Source organism: Micromys minutus (assembly GCF_963924665.1).
Source record: "Micromys minutus genome assembly, chromosome: 27".
Classification (NCBI taxonomy): Eukaryota; Metazoa; Chordata; class Mammalia; order Rodentia; family Muridae; genus Micromys; species Micromys minutus.
The window spans coordinates 40,904,864-40,923,511 of NC_137962.1; the positions used below are offsets into that span (position 1 = coordinate 40,904,864).

At 42.0% G+C, this 18,648-nt stretch overlaps 1 protein-coding gene across 22 annotated transcripts in view; it reads left to right on the forward strand.

The window, feature by feature from the left end:
* RBFOX2 (RNA binding fox-1 homolog 2) overlaps positions 1–18,648 on the forward strand; it is a 229,559-nt gene that overhangs the window by 181,225 nt on the left and 29,686 nt on the right. For 13 of the 22 annotated variants that reach the window (XR_013975592.1, XM_080939866.1, XM_080939856.1 and 10 more), the window contains 2 exons: positions 10,673–10,819; positions 13,426–13,479. Coding sequence is in view for 21 of the 22 variants with exons in the window: in XM_080939866.1 (XP_080795992.1) it covers positions 10,673–10,819; positions 13,426–13,479 (201 nt within the window). In the remaining variant the exon portion in view is untranslated. The remainder of the gene's footprint in view (positions 1–10,672; positions 10,820–13,425; positions 13,480–18,648) is intronic. The other 9 variants (XM_080939871.1, XM_080939870.1, XM_080939875.1 and 6 more) reach the window with 1 other exon arrangement.

An 18,648-nucleotide genomic window follows, 5' to 3' on the forward strand; every position in this document is an offset into this window, starting at 1 on the left:
TTGAGATGGCAACTTGTTTTGACAGTCATCTGGTCTCTTGTTATGCACAGGCAAAAGCACTAGCAGTTAGGACCAGAGAAGACAGGAATCCAGAATCCTACATGTACTAATATTTCTATTAAAGGACAACACATTTAAATAGCTGAAGCATTTGAAGTAGTTGGGCTTTAAAACTTCAAATTTTTCTCAAAAACCTAACGCCTGCCCTTTTATAAAACAAAACAAAACACTTTTAATGAGTGAGACCTTAATGATATGATTAGCTTCTGCGACCTGCTGATAGTGAGTTTTTAGAAATACATTATTGGGGTTGGAGAGTTGGCTCCACAGCTAAGAGCATATGTTGCTCTTGCAGAGGACCCAGGCTCAAGTTCTAGTACATATTTGGTGGTTCACAACCACCCATAACTTCAGTTCCAGAGGATCCGTCTCATCTGACCTCTGTGGACATCAGACACACACAGGAGATATACACATATGCAGACAAAATAAAAATCTGAAACAAAAGAATTTAAAGTTGTTTTTAAGAGTCAGGTCCTGTATCCCCCCTATATCTGATATTTAAAAATAAACAAAAGCAAGCCTGCAGCGGGTTGGAGAATGAAGAGTGGGGCTTTTGTTTGTGGTAGTGCTTTTCCTCTGTGGCAGATCCAACACTTTCTTAAAGGGCCGCTGGGTTAAACAGCTCCCATGATTTTTAATGTAACACCTGACATTTTCACTGCATTTGTTGACTTTTGCCATCAGTCCAAAAGCAATAGTAAGTCAAACTGGCAGTGCCTCAGCAGGAATCTAAACAGTGATAGTAAACCATGCTGGTGGCAGTGGTTGTACTCTTCACGTCACAAATGCACAGAACAAAAGAAAACATAAACTCAAGAAGGTCCTCGGAGAAGCAGAGAGAGCTACTAATGCCTCAGCTCCCACCACTGAGTAACTGGTCCTTTTTATATTCCCTGTAGGAGAATGAAAGGTGTGCATACCATCCATTTTCTATTCGAAATGCTTTCCTTGCCACAGCGAGAGCATTGTGACTGAGCTGCAGGCTGCGCTCACTGCTGTCTTCCATACAAGAACCACTGGTGGGCAGACATTTTTCTGAGAATGAGTAGACTCTTCTTTTTAAGGAGGAAAGTATAGCTCCTCAGTATACTCAGAAACAGTATGGTAACATGCTAGTCAGTGACGGAGCAGATGTAGGACTATGATCCTTGAAGATCATCTCAGGGCTGGGTGTATTAGGGGCAGGCAGGTGTCTGAAGCAAGCCTGGTCTACAGAACATGGTCCGATAGTGAGACCCTATCCTTAAAAAGAAAATGATATTATAATGGAACCAGACAACTTGTATCACCCTGCGACTTAAGTGTCATTAGTCCTGCTGAAAGATAGTATGTATCTGGACTGACCTGGGTGTGAACACAACCCTCTGTGCTGTCTTCTGAAAGCACAGTGTCACACTACACAGTAGCTTCTGTAGAGAGAGAAATGTAGATAGGATGTAGCTGTATTGAAGGCTACTTAAAAACAGCCATGTGCTGGCTCTTCCGGAGGAATCTACAAGAAAACGGTATATTTAAATATACACTATCTGTATTAACTTTTGAGTTTTGTATGATTTTATACAAGCATTTTGATCATATTCAACCCTTACCCTTTCTCTAGCTTCTTCCAAGATCCATTGCTCACTCTTTACTCCGTCCCAAGTTTGTGTCTCTAATTTGTGCTGCTCATGTACTCATGAATGTAGAGACATCCATTACAGCATGGTCAGGCTTCCAAAGAAAAGCAACTCCTCCTCACCCAGGAGACAGCAACTATCAGTAGCTCCTCAGATGCAGCTCTGGGCTTTTGAGCCCCTCCCTGCTCCTTAATAGAATGTTAACTGCTCAATCTGTGTGTGTCATATGCAGGGAACCACAGAGCATCTGAGTTGATAATTGTGCCATGCCAGCCTACGCTGTAGTGTACAGAACAAACATCTAAGTAAGACTCAGCAACCTGCATAACTACCTGAAGAAGACTCTATTGTCTTAGCAGATGACATTTTCATGTGTCTTAATTGCTCCTGAAGACATTATAGTAGGGAAAGATATAGGGATATCAGTACCTGATTCTGTGTTGACCAAGCAATGATGTGTGTTGTCTGCGTCTTAGGGGATTTTTTTCATTTATTTTATTGTTTTATGTGTATAAGTGTTTGCCTGCATGTATGTTAGTGTACCACATATGTGCTTAATGTCCATGAAGGCCAGAAGAGGGTGTCAGCTCCCCTGGAACTAGAGTTGGAGACAGTTGTAAGCCACCATGCAGGTGCTGAGAATTGAACCCAGGTTCTCTGGAAAAATAGGCAGTGCTCTTACCACTAAGCCAATTCTCTAACCCTTGTGTCTTAGGTTTTAGTAAATAAGTTTGTAATGTAATAAAAAGCTAAAATTTTTAAGTATAAGTAAAACATTGGAAAAGGATTGTCTTAGGGTTTTACTGCTGTGAACAGACACTATTACCAAAGTGAGTCTTATAAAGGACAACATTTAATTGTGGCTGGTTTACAGGTTCAGAGGTTCAGTTCATTATCATCAAGGTGGGACCATGGCAGTATCCAGGCAGGCATGATGCAGGCGGAGCTGAGAGTTCTACATCTTCATCCGGAGGCTGCTAGTGAAGACTCACTTCTGGGCAGCTAGAGTGAGGGTCTTAAGCCCACACCCACAGTGACACACCTACTCTAAAAAGGCTACACCTCCAAATAGTGCCTGGGCCAAGCATATTCAAACCATTAAAGGGATATTATCTTAGTTTTTTTTCTGTGGTAAAACACCTTGACCAAAAGCAACTTAGGGAAAAGGGTATATTTCAACTTATAGTTCCAGGCTATAGTTTATCATTGTGGGGAAGCCAAAGCAGAAATTTTAAATAGCTAGCCCACATCGTCATATTCACAGTCAAGAACAGAAATGAATGCATACACGCTGCTTGCTTGTGTTCAGCTCACTTTCTTCACTCTTCCACAATTCAGGTCCCTGACAGAAAATGATGTCACCCACACCTAGCTGTCTGGGTCTTCCCATGTCAGTTAGATTAAAACAACACCCCCTTCCTGGTGACTCTGGGCTATATCAAGTTGACAATGTTTACCGTTGTAGATAAAAAGAAAATGTGTAGTATAGCTGTACGGTGTTTGTTGTTAAAGTTAAGTGTTATCACAAGAGTTTTGAAAATGCACATGGCCATGGTGACATATGTTTTTATTCCAGTTATTTGGAAATGGAGGCAACAGGGTCAGAAGCTCCCTACTGGGAGCTGTCAGATTCTCAACCTGTGGGTCACAACCCCTCCAGGGGTCCAATGACCATCCCTTTCACAAGGGTTAGCTAAGACCATCTGCATATCATATTTACATCATGATTCATAACAGTAGCAAAATTACAGTAATGAAACAGCAATTAAAATAATTGTATGGTTGGGGTCACCACAGCATGAGGAACTGTATTAAAGGGTCGCAGCTTTAGGAAGGGTGAACCACTGCTCTAAAGCCTAAGTATGCAGTGGGCTGTTGCATCCAGCTTTGATGTTTGCATAGCAATGAAATTGCCCCATACTCTCTTTGCCTGTCATTAGGGATCTCTGGCTCTACTTTGAAGAGTTTCCCAATGGGATCAGTACTGATATTAGCAAATGGGGTGATGGGAGAGATAGGTGTAATGTAGTGAAATGTCCAGCAGGGAGACCCGCACTCCAGAGGCAGGGAGGGTGGAGCTCTGTGAGTTTGAGGCCAGTTCTACAGAGCTAGTTCCAGTACAGTCAGGGTTTACACAGTCAAACCCTGTCTTGAAAATCCAAAATAAATAAATACATAAATACTGCCTAATCAGTGAACCCAACAATTTTCACCATTTACAAGTATTGAATGTTACAAAATGCATGCGTGAAAGGTGCATACAAATTACTTGGTTGTCCAGTTGACAGTAGCTTAAGAAATATTATGAGAAGTTTATTGACTTCATTTGACATTGCCATTAGCCCTCCAGAGACTGCTTCTGAGGACATGTGCTCAGTGGTCGAGTGTTTGCCTCCCTAGTGTTTGTGAGTGAGGCCCCGGAATCCATGACCAGCAAGAAACCACAGCTTGTCAACTGGGGGGGGGGGGGGGCATTATCCAAGAGGACTATTAAATACCTGTCTCCCTTTCTAAGCAGTCTATGAGTCAGAAATGTATCAAATAGAACAAATGCTTGTATCATAGAGATCACTAATACTTGCTTTAGAAAATTGTTAATTTTTCTTTAAAAATGTTACATTAACAGTAGGCTTATAAACTTGTAAATGTAAATTTCTGTTTTAAAATATTTTTTCATAATGGAAAATACTAATGGTTATAAATCCACAGGATATACTTTGTAACGTAAAGTTGAAAGGGACCAGGCTTGTGGTGCAGTCCTCGTAATCCCAGCCCTCAAGGCACAGGTCCGGGAAAATCAGGATTGAGACCAGCCTGAACTGCACAGCTAGCCCCGGTCATAGAAAGTAGAGAGTAGAAGTAAGTGTGCAGCCTTTCTCCTGATGATAAAGCTTGGTGTTCTGAGTGCAGTGTATTTGATGTGGACAAGGCTCATCTGAAACAGACGTGTCAGTGTGAGCTTGGTAGAGACGCAACTGCAGTGGGCCTGATGTAAGGTCCAGTATCACGTGTCAGTATAAATTTGGAGTTTGATTTTCGGGTGGATGAGGGTGTTGCACAGAGTTGTTGGTGAGCTAAAGGTAAAACACGGAGGAAACGGCTGCATAGCATTTCTTCATACTTGAGTCAAGTCTCCTGGGGGCAGGTCTCTGCACACCTCTGACAGGAGCCCAGACCTTTTTCTGCCCTCCTTCCTCATAGGTCCTTTGCTCTGCTGTGTACCATTTCTCTGGGGTCAAAAGCACTTTCTCAAGTTGACTTACTCACACTTGGACTTGCCTTTGTCTGATGATAACACTTGATGATGCCTTGTAGATCATTGACCTGCTCTCACACAACCAAAGTGTAGCACTTAGCAGTCGGCTGGGCTGCTTCAGTTCTCTCGTGCTTTATGTTGCTGGGTCCTCTTACCTTCAGCCTGCAGCATAGCTGTCATTAGCATGTCCCTGGTCTGTCATTAGAGGCTTTCACTTCTCAGGCACCCATGAATCTTGTCTGCCTCAAAAACTAAAAACTAGGTAGAATACATTAAGTCTACATAAGATTCCCACATTCTTTATCATTGTACTCAGAAAAAGAATGTTTTGTATCTTTCACCTTCTGATGCTTGTAAGTAGTCTGGCTATTTCAATGTGGGTAAATAGGGGAGCCATTTTCTAGTTTAAAAATCAAGAGTTGTCACAGAATGCTACAGTCAGGCAATAGGGAAAAAATGTCTTTGGACCGTGTAGGAGCCGAGATGCTATTGTGGGACATAGTTATTGGAACTGTCCCCATACCCACTGCTCTGCTTGGCACACCATCGTTGCCTCACTTGCCTGCCCTTGCCACTCGAAGAGGCCAAGCCAAAAAATTACTAGAAACAGTAACACTATGGCTTCCCAACTCATCCTTCTACATCTCACCAGAGGAGTGATAAAACTATGAATAGTTAGTGGCTTTTAAAGAGATTTATCAGAGTAGAGTTGACTGAGAAACATAACTAATGCTCACCCAACATAGCTAATGGTTCCCTCCTGAGAGGGTTTTCTGGATTCATGGAGAAGTTACTCTCACATTCTTACTGTGGTGCATGGGGCAGAACAACACTCAGTGTGTTGGCTAAAGCACTGTTTGTATATGATATTGTATATGAGTCTCTGACTGTCCTGGCTGGAGTCATCTGAGAGGAGGACTGGTGGTCCTGGGTTGTATAAGAAAGCTGGCTGGGCAAACAATGGGAGTAAGTCAGTTGACAGCACCCCTCTATGGCCTGTGCATCAGCGCCTACCTTCAAGTTCCTACCCTGCTCTTTAAATGGTGAACTGTTATGTTAAGTGTCTCTCAACCCTTTCACAGGAGTCGCCTACGACCATCTGCGTATCAGATATTTACATTACAGCTCCTAACAGTAGCAAAGTTACGGTTATGAAGTAGCAGTGACACAATGTTGTGGTTGGGGGTCACCACCACATGAGGAATTGTATTAAGGGGTCACAGCATTAGGAAGGTTAAGAACCACTGTGTTGTATGTAACTGTGAGTGAAATAAGCCCTTTGCTCTTCACATGGCTTTTGGTCATGGTGTTTCATTACAGTGATAGTGATCCTGACTAAGACACTGATTTATCAGTGCAAGTTAGTAAGCCGTTGTCATTTTGTGTCTTAAGATCCATTCTGATAAACAGGGTTTTCCAAAGTGAGTTTTAAGACAAAATGGGTACAAGATAATGCATTGCAGAAATCTCAGTGCTTCAGAGCTGGAAAGAGGAGGTTCGTGAGTTTAAGGCCAGCCTGGTCTGTAGCAAGGCCTTGTTTTGTTCCAAAAGGGGGTGGAAAGACTGAATAAACTGAATAAATGGATAATGTGTGTAAGACGTGCAAGGTTGGTAAAGTGAATTCACTTCTTAGAAAGCCTGAACCCCAGGACTGTTTTGCTTAGTGTCCCCAGATTTCCCACAGAGCACCAGCTGACGTGTGGCACCACAGACCTGTTCTTAAAGGCATGCTGCTTTGTGCTTTTCACTGTGTTCACGTGTGCACTCATAGATGCGTATAAAGTTATCACTTACCTGCATTTAAAGGCTGTGATCTTTCCAGTATGGCATCAAACTCATCACAAGGCTGAGCTGGCTGGCACTTGCTGTGTATGCCTAAGGAATCCAATCCTGGACTTGTAAACAAGGCTTCATAGCACACACTTACTGTGCGTACACATACACTCGTATACAAACACATCACATTCCTAACTCAGAATTAGATCTGAATAATATGAGCCTAATTTCAGCCAGGGTGGTAGCAACTACTTGGGAGGCTGAGGGAGGAGGACTGCATGAGCCCAGGACAAGACTAGTCTGGGGGAAACCCCTCTAAAGAACAAGCAGTTCACATGATATCTTCTGGGTACTGCCTCTCCAGCAGCTTGAAAATCCCCCTCTAGGGTCTGCACTGAATTATACACTTCCAGAACCGGTTCCTTATCATTGTGCTGCCAACTGTGGCTGTAAAAGCCTGAAGAAAGGGCTCATGGAACCTTGACCCCTCTGCCCACTGAAGATGTAGTGCAGGAACCATGTGTGCTTTTCTTCATAAAGCCATGAGATCTTCCAAGGGAATGCTACAGGGGTTGATGGCAGTGACTGAAACTTTGTAAAAGTACCTTTGACTCAACTGATGGAACTGTCATTTTGGAGGCTTCTCTGTCTGCTAACCTAGGCCTACTCCTGGAAGCTTCTAGGCTCCATACAATCATACCTAGGCCTCGAATACTTACTTTCAGCCTCTGAGACTTACTGATGAATAAGTTCATCCTTCCTAGCTCGTTCCAATCTCTGGTTGGCTGATTCAACTCTGCTATTCTGGCCCAAAAGGCCTCTCCACACTAACCGATTCTGTCTGGCTTCTCTGGGCTTCTCCCGGATTGTTCCGCTTCACCTCATACTAATTCCTCGTTCTGTAGCTAATTTTCTTAGTCTTTTGTTCCTCAGACTCCTCATCAGAAAAATGTGCTTATTAAGAAAAAAGTTACCTACTATGTAGGGTTATTGAAACTTTATGTTAAAATACTTAACTAGCATCTGACAGCTTATGTCAGGTCTAACATCCAGTATGCATTCAAGAATTAGTTACAGTTATTCTGTAGGGAATTTCTACTTTTCCATAAAATCATGTAAGGGGGGTGTCCAGGTGGTATAAGGAGAGAGGAAAGACAGTCTGAAGCCCTTCCTCAGGAGGCAGGAGCCCTTACTACCTGAAGGCCAGTGTTAGGATGACTGGTGAGATGGACAAGTGTAGCCCCACACACAGCGTGCACACACCATTCACACGGGAAGTAAAGTAATCGTCAGAGTCACTGCAACACATGTATTTATGGGCTCAGGCTCATTACTTGTTTTATAAAGAATACTTACAATCGTAAGCAAAACCCAACATTCCCAATTGAAAATAGGTAAAGGATTTGTATTTGTACGTACAGGAAATTACCTATGTCCCAAAAATGTATGAAAAGCTTCACTGTGGGGTATCATTTCCCACCAAAATAGCTCCAACAGATATGCTGCTTGGATCTACAGCACATGCCCAGCAGGGGCGAGTTCAGCATGGCAGAGCCACTTTGGACTGGGTGGTGTTACTAAGGCTGAATGCGCACGTCATTGACCTAACTGGCCCATTCCTGGGTGTGTATTCAACCAGTACCAAAAGACAGGAATAGGATGCTCACAGCAACATCACTGTTAATAGGCAGCAATTCAGATCAATTCTGTTTATTAACGCAGTGAGGTACCTTACGGAGGGGAAGGCGGGTGTGCGAATTAGCACAGTGATGACTTCAGCAAGGACTGAGGGCTGGAGTGGGCCCTGCTTCTTTTCTTACTCTTGATTTCTTAGCCTTGTGAGTATATTTTCTGATGAAAATTCATGCAGCCCTGTGCTTATGATTTCAGTGTCTCGAGTCTCCCTTCATGACTGTAAGTATACCTGTTACCTGCAGAGGCCAGTGGAGAGCATTGGAATCCCTGGAATTGTAGTTACAGAGTTTAGAGCCACCATGTGGGTGCTGAGAACCAAATTCAGATATTCTGCAAGAGCAGCAAGCCATCTCTCCAGCCCCTGATTTGTGTATTTTTACTGATGTTACATATTTGTTTATTTAGTTGGTTGCTTGCTTGCTTGGTGTTTTTTGAAACAGGGTCTCACTCTCTGTTTCCAGACTTAAAAATTCTGGAAACAGCTGTCACATTTTTCTAGAGTTAATAATAAGTGTTCGCTGCCACTGTAGCTTCTAAAGTTTAGTCTTTAAGACAGAAAAGAGCCCTCAAGAACAGAAGTTAAGAGCCTCCATCAGCAGCCTCTGAAGTAATCATTTCTCCCTGTTTCTCCTGCCAGTGTGTGTGCACCACGACAGGTTACATGGGCGGCACGTGTTTATAGCTTGTAGAACCAATCTTTTAATTTTGTGCAGCACAGCTTTCTGAAGATTAAATCTGGTGCTTTTAAGGTTTGAAGAGGTTTATATGGTCCAGCTGTGACATAGAAGAGGCAAATGGAAAGGCGCTTAAATACGGTTTTGTTACAGTTGATGCTTCTTGCTTCAACTGTGTGCTGGTACCCATGATGCTGTTTTGCCTTTGCATGGAGTTTGTTTTTAATCTGCCTTGTGCTCCCATTTGGCAGCTGAAAACCTTACACAGGTTTTGCTCTATAGACCATTCCTTTTTGCAATTTTTTTATATCATATAAGCCATTACACATTTAAAGCACCTGCAAAAGTCTATATAAAATGAAATACAAAGCTGCCATCTTTAGATTAATACTTAAAAAAGCAAATGTTCATTCTATGTTAATTCCTGATTATCCTTTATATATTAAGTCATTGACTTTATTTCAAGGTGGCTACTAACATCTGAACCCAAAGGGCACCTCTGACTCAGGGATTTCAGCCTAATCACAAGCCAAAAGCCTTCTTATATGCCCAGAAGAATCATTGAGTTCAGCCTGTCTCAAGTCAGACAACAAGAGCAGCTGCTTCAGTCCTTAAACACATGCTGTGTTAATCAACTCAAATTGTCAGGGTTAGCACGCACTGTATAGGGAATGGTAAAAATACAAGGCTAAATTACCAGATGAGGACTACAAGGAATGTGTCTATAAAATGTAAATGCCTGTCAGATAGTGTTTATCAATTTAGGAACTTAGAGAATTTTGTGTGGGAAAAATTAGATCAGATGTGTATCTGGTATGTTTCATTAAAACTGTTTACTCCCTAAGGCAGGCGAAATGGTTCATACCCAACCCTGTGCATAAGCTCAAAAAGACACAGTAAGATTTAAAAGAAAAGGATGTTGTGTTCTGTCACCATAGAAACAAACAGACCAGTGTGTTGTCTAATAGTCAGGGTCCCATAAAGCCTTAGAGTGGAAACGTGAGGGTCCCTAATAGCAGAGATGATGAAAATAAAGATGAATTCAAAACAGCCAGCCACCTCAGGTTTCAGGCAAACAGACTGTCACCGGTGTGCTTTCCTACACTCATAAGATTGGTGCAGTGCTTTTGACGGCAGCATCATAAACTCTAAAACCAATAAGAGGAATAGAATAGAATGTTATTAGTTTCCTTGAGAGTCTAAGGTGATAAAGAGGCAGTGACCTCTACAGCCAAGCACAAAGGATGCTTTGTTTTCAAAACAGAGAGGTCTCAAAATAGAAGTCTCTATTCAGAACCTGAAAAAAAGGACTATTTTTATGTCTTCACGTAGCTTCAGAAAACCATAGAGAGTTCACTGCCTGCGCCCCATTTTGCTAATGTACTAAAAATAATCAGAAGACCCAAATTTTGTTTGTAGACTAGAAGCATTTTGAGCATCAATGACACCTCGGGCCTTTTCTCCTTTAAAAGGACAGTTACCAGTGTTTGCTGCAGGTCTCCTGTTTGACAGTCACTGCAGTGGAGAAGAAATATATCCTTAGGAAATCATTGCAGGTTTTCATTGTTTCTTGTATTTACTTATTTCTTTAGCAGACAGAAGGTGGAGCACAGACAGACGGACAACCATCACAGACACAAAGTAGTGAAAATTCAGAGAGTAAATCCACGCCCAAGCGACTACATGTCTCTAATATTCCCTTCCGCTTTCGGGACCCTGACCTCCGGCAGATGTTTGGGGTAAGTCTCTGATATCTTTTTATGGATTTAATTAAAATAATTTAATCCACCAGAGGTATTATTAGTCATTAGAACATCAGGGTAAAACAGTAAGGAAGTTAAGAGAGAACCTTGAATCACTGTTGTCTGTCTGGAAACATTTCCTGGTCACCTTACCTGCACCAGACATTTTCATTTCTAGTTGTCACATAAACACACAAGCTGCATGCACCTGTTGTCTAGGACTGGGGTGGTTCTTGTAAGATGTGACATCCAGTGTCCAAACCACTTAGATGATCACCTTCCTCACACATCACCCTTCGTAAACATGTTGGTAATATACTTGGTTTCACAAGAAGACCAAATGTCCAGTCTTTAATGTGTGATTCCTAAACCTATAGGTGCATTAGAAATCCCCTGGGAAGCCTAAAGAATACTGCACAGCCCAGGTGTGATTTAGCTGGCCCAGAGTGCAGTGTGAACCTGTGCACTGTACAAGGTCCCCACGTGATTCTGTGTGGTTCTCAGTACAGTGACATGCTCCTTCTCCTGACCCAACCCGTCACCGCCTCCTGCCTCAGTGTCCTCCTTGTTTTTCTTGTTCAAGATGATTAGTGCGGGCCTCTACTTCTGTGCTGTGTCAGGACACATGCAGTTCAGATAGTTCAGGTTTGCAGGAGACTCATTTAAATGAATCAGATAGGAATAAGATTTTTAAAGAGCCCAGGATCAAATCCTAATTACTTAAGATCTTAGGAAATTCATGTAATCTTTTTTAAAACCTTGATTTGAAGCTTATACTTAAAAATGGAATTTTTATGAGATGAAATTTATATTTAAAAACCTCTAACTTGAGTGTTAGAAAATGAAGTAACACCTGTGAAAGCAGGTGATGCCCAGGGCTTTGTTTTCAGTTCCTTCCTCCCAAGGTAGTGTCAAAGCCAGCCTGTAAAATATGCCGTGGAACTCTGGCTCCCTGCCCCATGAGCTCCTTCAACTCTTTACATCCTCCCCAAACCACAGTCAGCACAAAGTCATGTTGTTGAAGGTGAATGACTGCTGACTATTCCTAAGCCTGTGTGTTGCTGTCTGTTTTATCTTGGTGGTTAACTTGACCTGGGACAGACAGACAGTAGTTCCCTAAACATCTCATGAGGACATCTGACTGGCTCTTTGTCAGAACAGATACCTGCTGTTTCATGGTGACAAGGCTCAGAGCCAGGTTCTGTCAGAGCTGAGTACCTGGATGTACTTTTGCCACTAAAAAAAGGTCAGAGTGGAGGTGTAATGACATTCTTGGAGTAGTTAATGAGCTTGACCACATCCCATGGTGATAAGTGTTTTTCTTCTTTAGAGAGAACAGTGGGAATAGAAAGGATGGCTACAGGGCTGAGGTCACGTGGGTGAAGGCACATCCTGAGAGGAGTTGCTTGCTTCTCTTCTGACCATCAGAGACAGAGACCTGGTTTTGTAGAGACATGGTCTTGAGTGTGGAGAATGGCAGGCAGGGTTTTCTCCTGAGCCAGAAGGATGATGGCCTCCCAAGAGCTGCCTCGGCCTTTCAGTGATTCCACAGATTGGCTCATACCTTTTCTTAAAGCATAAAGTAGGAATTTTCATTTCAAAAGACATGTATGTGTCTCTTTTCTTTCACGTGGTCAGTGCCCAGCCTTAAACAGTAACTCTGGGAAAGAGCAGGAATTCCGTGCTGCATTCAGTTAGCATGAACTTTCTCTACACCTACCTCAGCTCTGTTCCCCTTAAAAGGACGGCGACCCTGCTCCAAAAGGTTGTTTTGAAAGAGCTGAGGAAATGACCCAGCTGTTGGAGCACTTGCTGCTGTTGTGGAAATCCAGAGTACAATTTCTAGCATCTTGTGCTGGGTCACAACCACCCATGACTCCAGGCCCAAGAGTTCTAACACTGTCTTCTGGTCCTCAGGAGCATGCACACACATAAACACACACACAAATAACAAAACTTTTATATTAAAAAAAGGTGTTATAAGAATGCAATGAAGGTGAGGCTGTGGTGGCACATGCCTTTAATCCCAGTGCAAGAGAGGCAGGGACAGCAGATCCCTGAGTTCCAGGACAGCCAGGCCAGGACTACACAAAAACCCTGTGTTGGTGGGGAGTACAGTAGGAAAACGGTTTTAGAAATGCCGATGCTCCGTGTTAGTTTGTATAGACTAGGCACAGAACCTGAACATGCTTTGCTTCCGCTGACTGAGACACTGACCGTGTAAAATGAAATCAGCATCTCAGAGCTTCTTCTCCGACCTCTTATAATGTGGTTTGAAATTCAAATGTAACTGTTACTAGGGGACAGTCAGGTACAGTGCTGCTGCCAGGGAGATTCCCAATGCTGCTCCTCAGACTGTGAGGTTAGCAGGCTGTCCCACTAGCACCTCCTTTAGGCATAATCCCTATATAGGTGTACATGAGACTAGAGGTTTGTGGCTTTGTAACTAACGTTTAGCTCTAAGATATTTAAATAATTTTGAACAGATTGTTCAAAGAAGAAAAAAGCTGTCTCTTTCAGAAGAAAGGCTAATGTCTAGACAAAGGCTAACCTTACATTTATTTTATTTTTATTTATTTATTTATTTATTTTTGTCTCTGCAGCAGTTTGGCAAAATCCTAGATGTGGAAATAATCTTTAATGAGCGCGGTTCCAAGGTAAGCCTTGTGTCTGTACTTCATGTAGCTTGCCCTAAGATTTGTTTTATTGGAGCAGGGCGCAGACTTGGGTCCCATGATACATAAACTCTACTAAGTGTCTTCCTTGGGTTAGGTTCTCCAGAAAGAGGCTGTTCACATTGAGAGGGTGTCAGGAAGCAGGAGAGCTGGACAGGAGTGTGGCAGTTCCAAGAACAGGAGGGCAGGGTTCCTTAACCAGCCTGGGCTGCCTTAAAGAGAGAGGCACCAGAAACAAGATGGCTGGCACTGAGAACAAATCAGTGAGGGTTTTCTCTGTTAGCCACACCACTTGTTCTCTTTGGAATTGTCAAGGCTCCTCCCAGAGTATCGAGTGTTGGGTCTCCATGAGTGAGCCTCAGAGCGTGGCACTCTGGGCTCATGAGTTAGGGTTTATGTTAGGAATGAGAGTCACATCTCTGTGGCAGCTGCTGCATGTAGTCTCTGACGTGTTCTGTAAGGCTGACATTTCAGTCTCAATTGTTTTCCTTCTTGAAGAGTAAATTTAAAACTAGTTTTTATTTGGTCATATCTACTTCTTCCAAAATAGCACTTGGCCATGATTGAAGCCCTAAAAGTATAATTTAAGGAAAAGCTGAATACAGTAGATGGGTTAACATTTGCCTTTTCCAGCCGCTCCAGATTCCTGTGCTTCAGTAGTTGCTAGTCCTCACTCCCGCCCACCTGCACGGATGCGCACGCACTCTCCGAAGCCTCAGTTCTCTTGCCTCCTTTCTAGAGTATACGAGACCTGCTCTTTGTTCATTGTTAAAGAGATAATTATACTTTAAGCTTCCAGCTTTCAGTTAAAACAAACAGAAAAAAGATTAATATGTCTATTCAGATCTTCCTCCAGCTCTTAACCTGGTAAGTATCTTAAAGTAGAGTCTGTTAACCCATAAAACTTGTGATGCTTGTACTTCTGAACATTTATTCTTATTGAGCATTTATTTTTATTAAGCATTTAGCTACAAGTGGGGAATACCCATGGCCTCGAGGTTGAAGCACATGAATGAAGATGAAAGTGAAGTCACTGACTACACTAGTTATCCAAAGTAGTTAGTTAACCAAGACGTTTTTGGTTTTAAGTTGTGTGTACTTCAAATAACCTTCATTAAGTACCCCAGCCAGAGCAAGTGCCCAGGCACTAAGGAATTGCTCCTTCCAGAAAAGAGAGTGATTGAACCCTTATGAAGCAAAGGAAATGATCTTTCTAAAGGCTTTTCACTCACTGACTGCAGGATTCACCTGCTGCCAAGATTTAATCTCACCTTAACTAATTACCTCTCATGTAATTCCATTTTAAAATGATGGCACCTGCCTGCCTTTTCTCCCTCTGAGGACTCTAAAGCTGAGTGTCACCTCTGTAGCTCCGAGCAGTGTCTTCACCGCCCCTGCTGTCCTTGGCAGTGGCAATATAAACATGGCTGACTGGCAAGTGTATCCAGAGTGAATCAGAGGATACAGATCACCCTGGGCCTCCATCAAGGGCTGGGGAAACCCTGGATGGGACCTTTGCCTTCCTGACAGCTGTGAGGCCTTTCCCAAAGTAGTGCTCTTGGAGCCTCACTCCAATGCTAAGGAAATGTGATTGTGGAGTCAGACCCCTAGTGTCTCCTTTGGGATCCACCTAAAAGAAAAAATAAACTTTTCCTTTTTTCTTTTTCTATTTTGTATTTGTTTGGGTTGGGTTGGGTTTTTGTTTATTTGTTTTGTTGAGACAGGGCTTCACTATGTAGCCCTGGCTGTCCTGGAACACTCTCCATGTAGACCAGGCTAGCTTTGAACTTAACTGCCTCTGCCTCCCAGAGCACTGGGATTAAAGGCGAGCACCATAACAGATGGCTTCTAGGTTTTTTTATATATACTTGGAGTTTTTCAGAAACTAATTTCAGAAAGACTTTATTGTTGTACTGTGGTTTTAGCAATGCCCTGCCTGGCTCTTAAACAGAGTACTTTTCTATGCAGAAATTAGCTTCATTAAAATGTTTAGGTAGTAATGAAAAAAACTAGTATAAATAAGTCTGAAATAAGTGATAATGACATGTAAGTTAATGTTTAAACAAAATATCGTGGAGGGGAAAAATTACCCTCCCCTACCTATGCTGGGTCTGGAGCCCAGGACTTTATGTCTGGTAGGCAAGCACTCAGCCCGTGGGTTACGTCGCCAAGCTGCCTTCTTTAGAGTGGGTTCATTTGGAAGGGTGATGAGCAATGATCCCTGTACCCTCTGCTCAACTTCTCCAGCACTTCCTATGGAGTCTGCTGTGCTCTGCAAAGCACTGATTGCCTCATGTCTGACTGGTGCCTTTGTGTCCTTTAAATTGTGCAAAGGATAATAGGCTGTAATCACAGTATTTCTTACATTACTTTGTGTAAGTTGATTGTCCGTTTTATTCTTTTCTCTATAAAAACAGCTGTGTCTAAAAATTCTGAGTAGCTGAAACAAAGATAGTCTTTGCCTTTTAAAAATGTATAAATCATATATATGAGAATACTGCTGACCCCAAAAAAGGGCTCATTTCCCCAAAAGTGAGTGTGAGTTATACAGAGTTTTCTTGAATCTCAGATTTGACTAGTAACAGCAGACGTTAACATAATCATGAGGTAACCTAGGTAGACTTCTCATTTATTTAAAATTAGCCCAAGTTTTTCCTGTTATCTTATTGCTATTCATAATACCTGTCTTCCTTAAAAATGTCACATTTAAATAATAAACGATAGTATTACTATCCTTGTAGGCTCTTTAAAGTATCTTTTTAGAGGAAAGGCAAGGTCTTTAATTAGAAATAGAAGTCAAAAGAAAACAACAGAGTGTGTCCACCTATGAGTCTTGATTTTTATTTCTACCCTGGTGTCTCACAGACTCTTCAGCAGAACTCTGAGTGACAGCCGCCATTTAGCCCCAGGATCCTTGAGCTGGTAGTTTGTGCCAACAGGATCCCAGGCCCAAGAACTTTCTCCTGAGTCCATCCCATTGTTTCGAGTGGGACTTTCCACTCTTCCTCACTGTCGCCAGCTGCTGTGCTGGCTGCCATGTGTGTTGACTGGTCCCAGCTGTGCTGTCATCCTTCTCACAGGCTCTGGCTTCAGGGTGGACTTTTCTGTAGGCTGCAGTATGGGAAGATGCACGCGCTTTTCCTCCTCAGACACAAGAACAGTGCTCTGGTTTCCTGACCATTGTCTTGGCTTTTGATTTCACATGAAGAGAAATTATTTATTTCCAAATATTATCAAAAGATTTTCTTTGAACACTAAATGGGCCCATATGACTTTCAGTAAAATTGATAGATAATGATGGTGTTGAAATGTTTTGCACTGTACTTAAAACTGAATTAACAATGTATATGTCCAGAAGGCTTCATTTATTTTTCTTGTTACCACTTTATGATTTTTAGTTGTTTTTTTTTTTCTTTCTTCTTTTCTTTCTTTCTTTCATTTATTTTTTAATTTCTGTGTTCTGGCAATACCCAGGAGATCCATCTGCTTTTGATTTCTCCCTTTAAAGTTACATGGTAAATTTTCTTTCTCATTCTTCTGAGATGGAAAAATTCAAAAATTATATAAAATTTTTAAAAATAAAAATATTTTACACTGTTTATTCTTTTGCTTGGTACTTATTACAGCCTGAGGCCAGACCAAAAAGGTGACAGTTACTCGGCTTCTGTGTGTCATGATAAATGGTGTCAAGGCAGGTATGAACACACTATTCTTTCAGATGGAAGTTGGACCTGCACCTAACATGATGTGCCATTTCTTTTTTTTTTTTCCTTTTTTTTTTTTTTTTTTTTTTTTTTAAGATTTGTTTATTTCATGTATGTGAGTACATTGTAGCTATCTTCAGACACACCAGAAGAGGGTGTCAGATCTCATATACAGATGGTTGTGAGCCACCACGTGGTTGCTGGGAACTGAACTCAGGACCTCTGGAAGAGCAGTCAGTGCTCTTAACCCCTGAGCCATCTCTCCAGCCCGCTCCATTTCTTAAGTACAGATAAAACAATTGGGAACAGTTTCATTAACATTAGCAGGACTAAGAACCCTTAAACAAGTATGTGTGGCTCATGCTGCCCGCTGTGGCACCACGGCCTGGAAAACTGAAGGGGTGTAAGCTGAGATTTGCATTATACCAACACTTGAAGCTACAGACTTAGCATAGAGAGAACACTAGCACTTCATGCACTGGTGGGTTCTCACGGTGCTCCCATACTGAGATGGCACACTGGGCTGACTTTGTAGTTAAAATTAATCTTTCTGTAATTTTAATGTGACTATCAAGGTTTAAAATATATGTGGCACATGGTTTTGTTGGGTACTGTTAATGTACGCAAATGTGACATCTCACTGAAAAAAACAAGTTGACTTTTTGTTATCTGCTTTTATTAATGAGAGTTAAATAAAAATCATTGCCTTACACACTTGAACTAAGAATTTAATGGTAAATTGGGTGGTACCCACCTTTAATCCCAACACACTGGAAAGCAGAGGCAGACAGATCTCTAAGGCCAGCCTTGTTTACCTAGAGAGTTCTAGGACAGCAGGACTACATAGGTGGTAATCCTGTCTCCAAAAAAAAGGAAAAAAAAAAGAATCTGTGAGTATTACCCTTATTAAAAATTATATGATACATTTATTATATTAGTGACTTATGCGGGTTCAGCTTTATATTTCAGAATTAATTTATGGTCATTTTTAGCTGCTCAAGTAAAATGTGTTGAATTTAGACATGGTTTTATTTTTCCCCCCTTTTTAAAAATTTATTTATTTATTATATATAAGTATACTATAGCTGTCTTCAGACACACCAGAAGAGGTCTTCAGATCTCATTACAGATGTGAGCAACCATGTGCTTCTGGGATTTGAGCTCTCAGGGCCTTTGGAAAAGCAGTCAGTGTTCTTAACCACTGCGCCATCTCTCCAGCCCTTATTTTTTCTCCTTAAGACTAGAGATTCAAATTGAATTTACTCTTGGTTCACTTTTGGAGGATAGAGGTACATTAAAGGCTGGTTTTCTGAGCAGGTTTTTCTGTGGCCCAGAGAAGCTGTGGCTGTGATCCCTGCCTTGCCCTCTGGGCCTGGGGAGGATGCCCGAGGCTGCTGGACTCTGCAGAGCTCCCTCTGTTTCCAGAGCCATCATGAGCGGCCTGGCC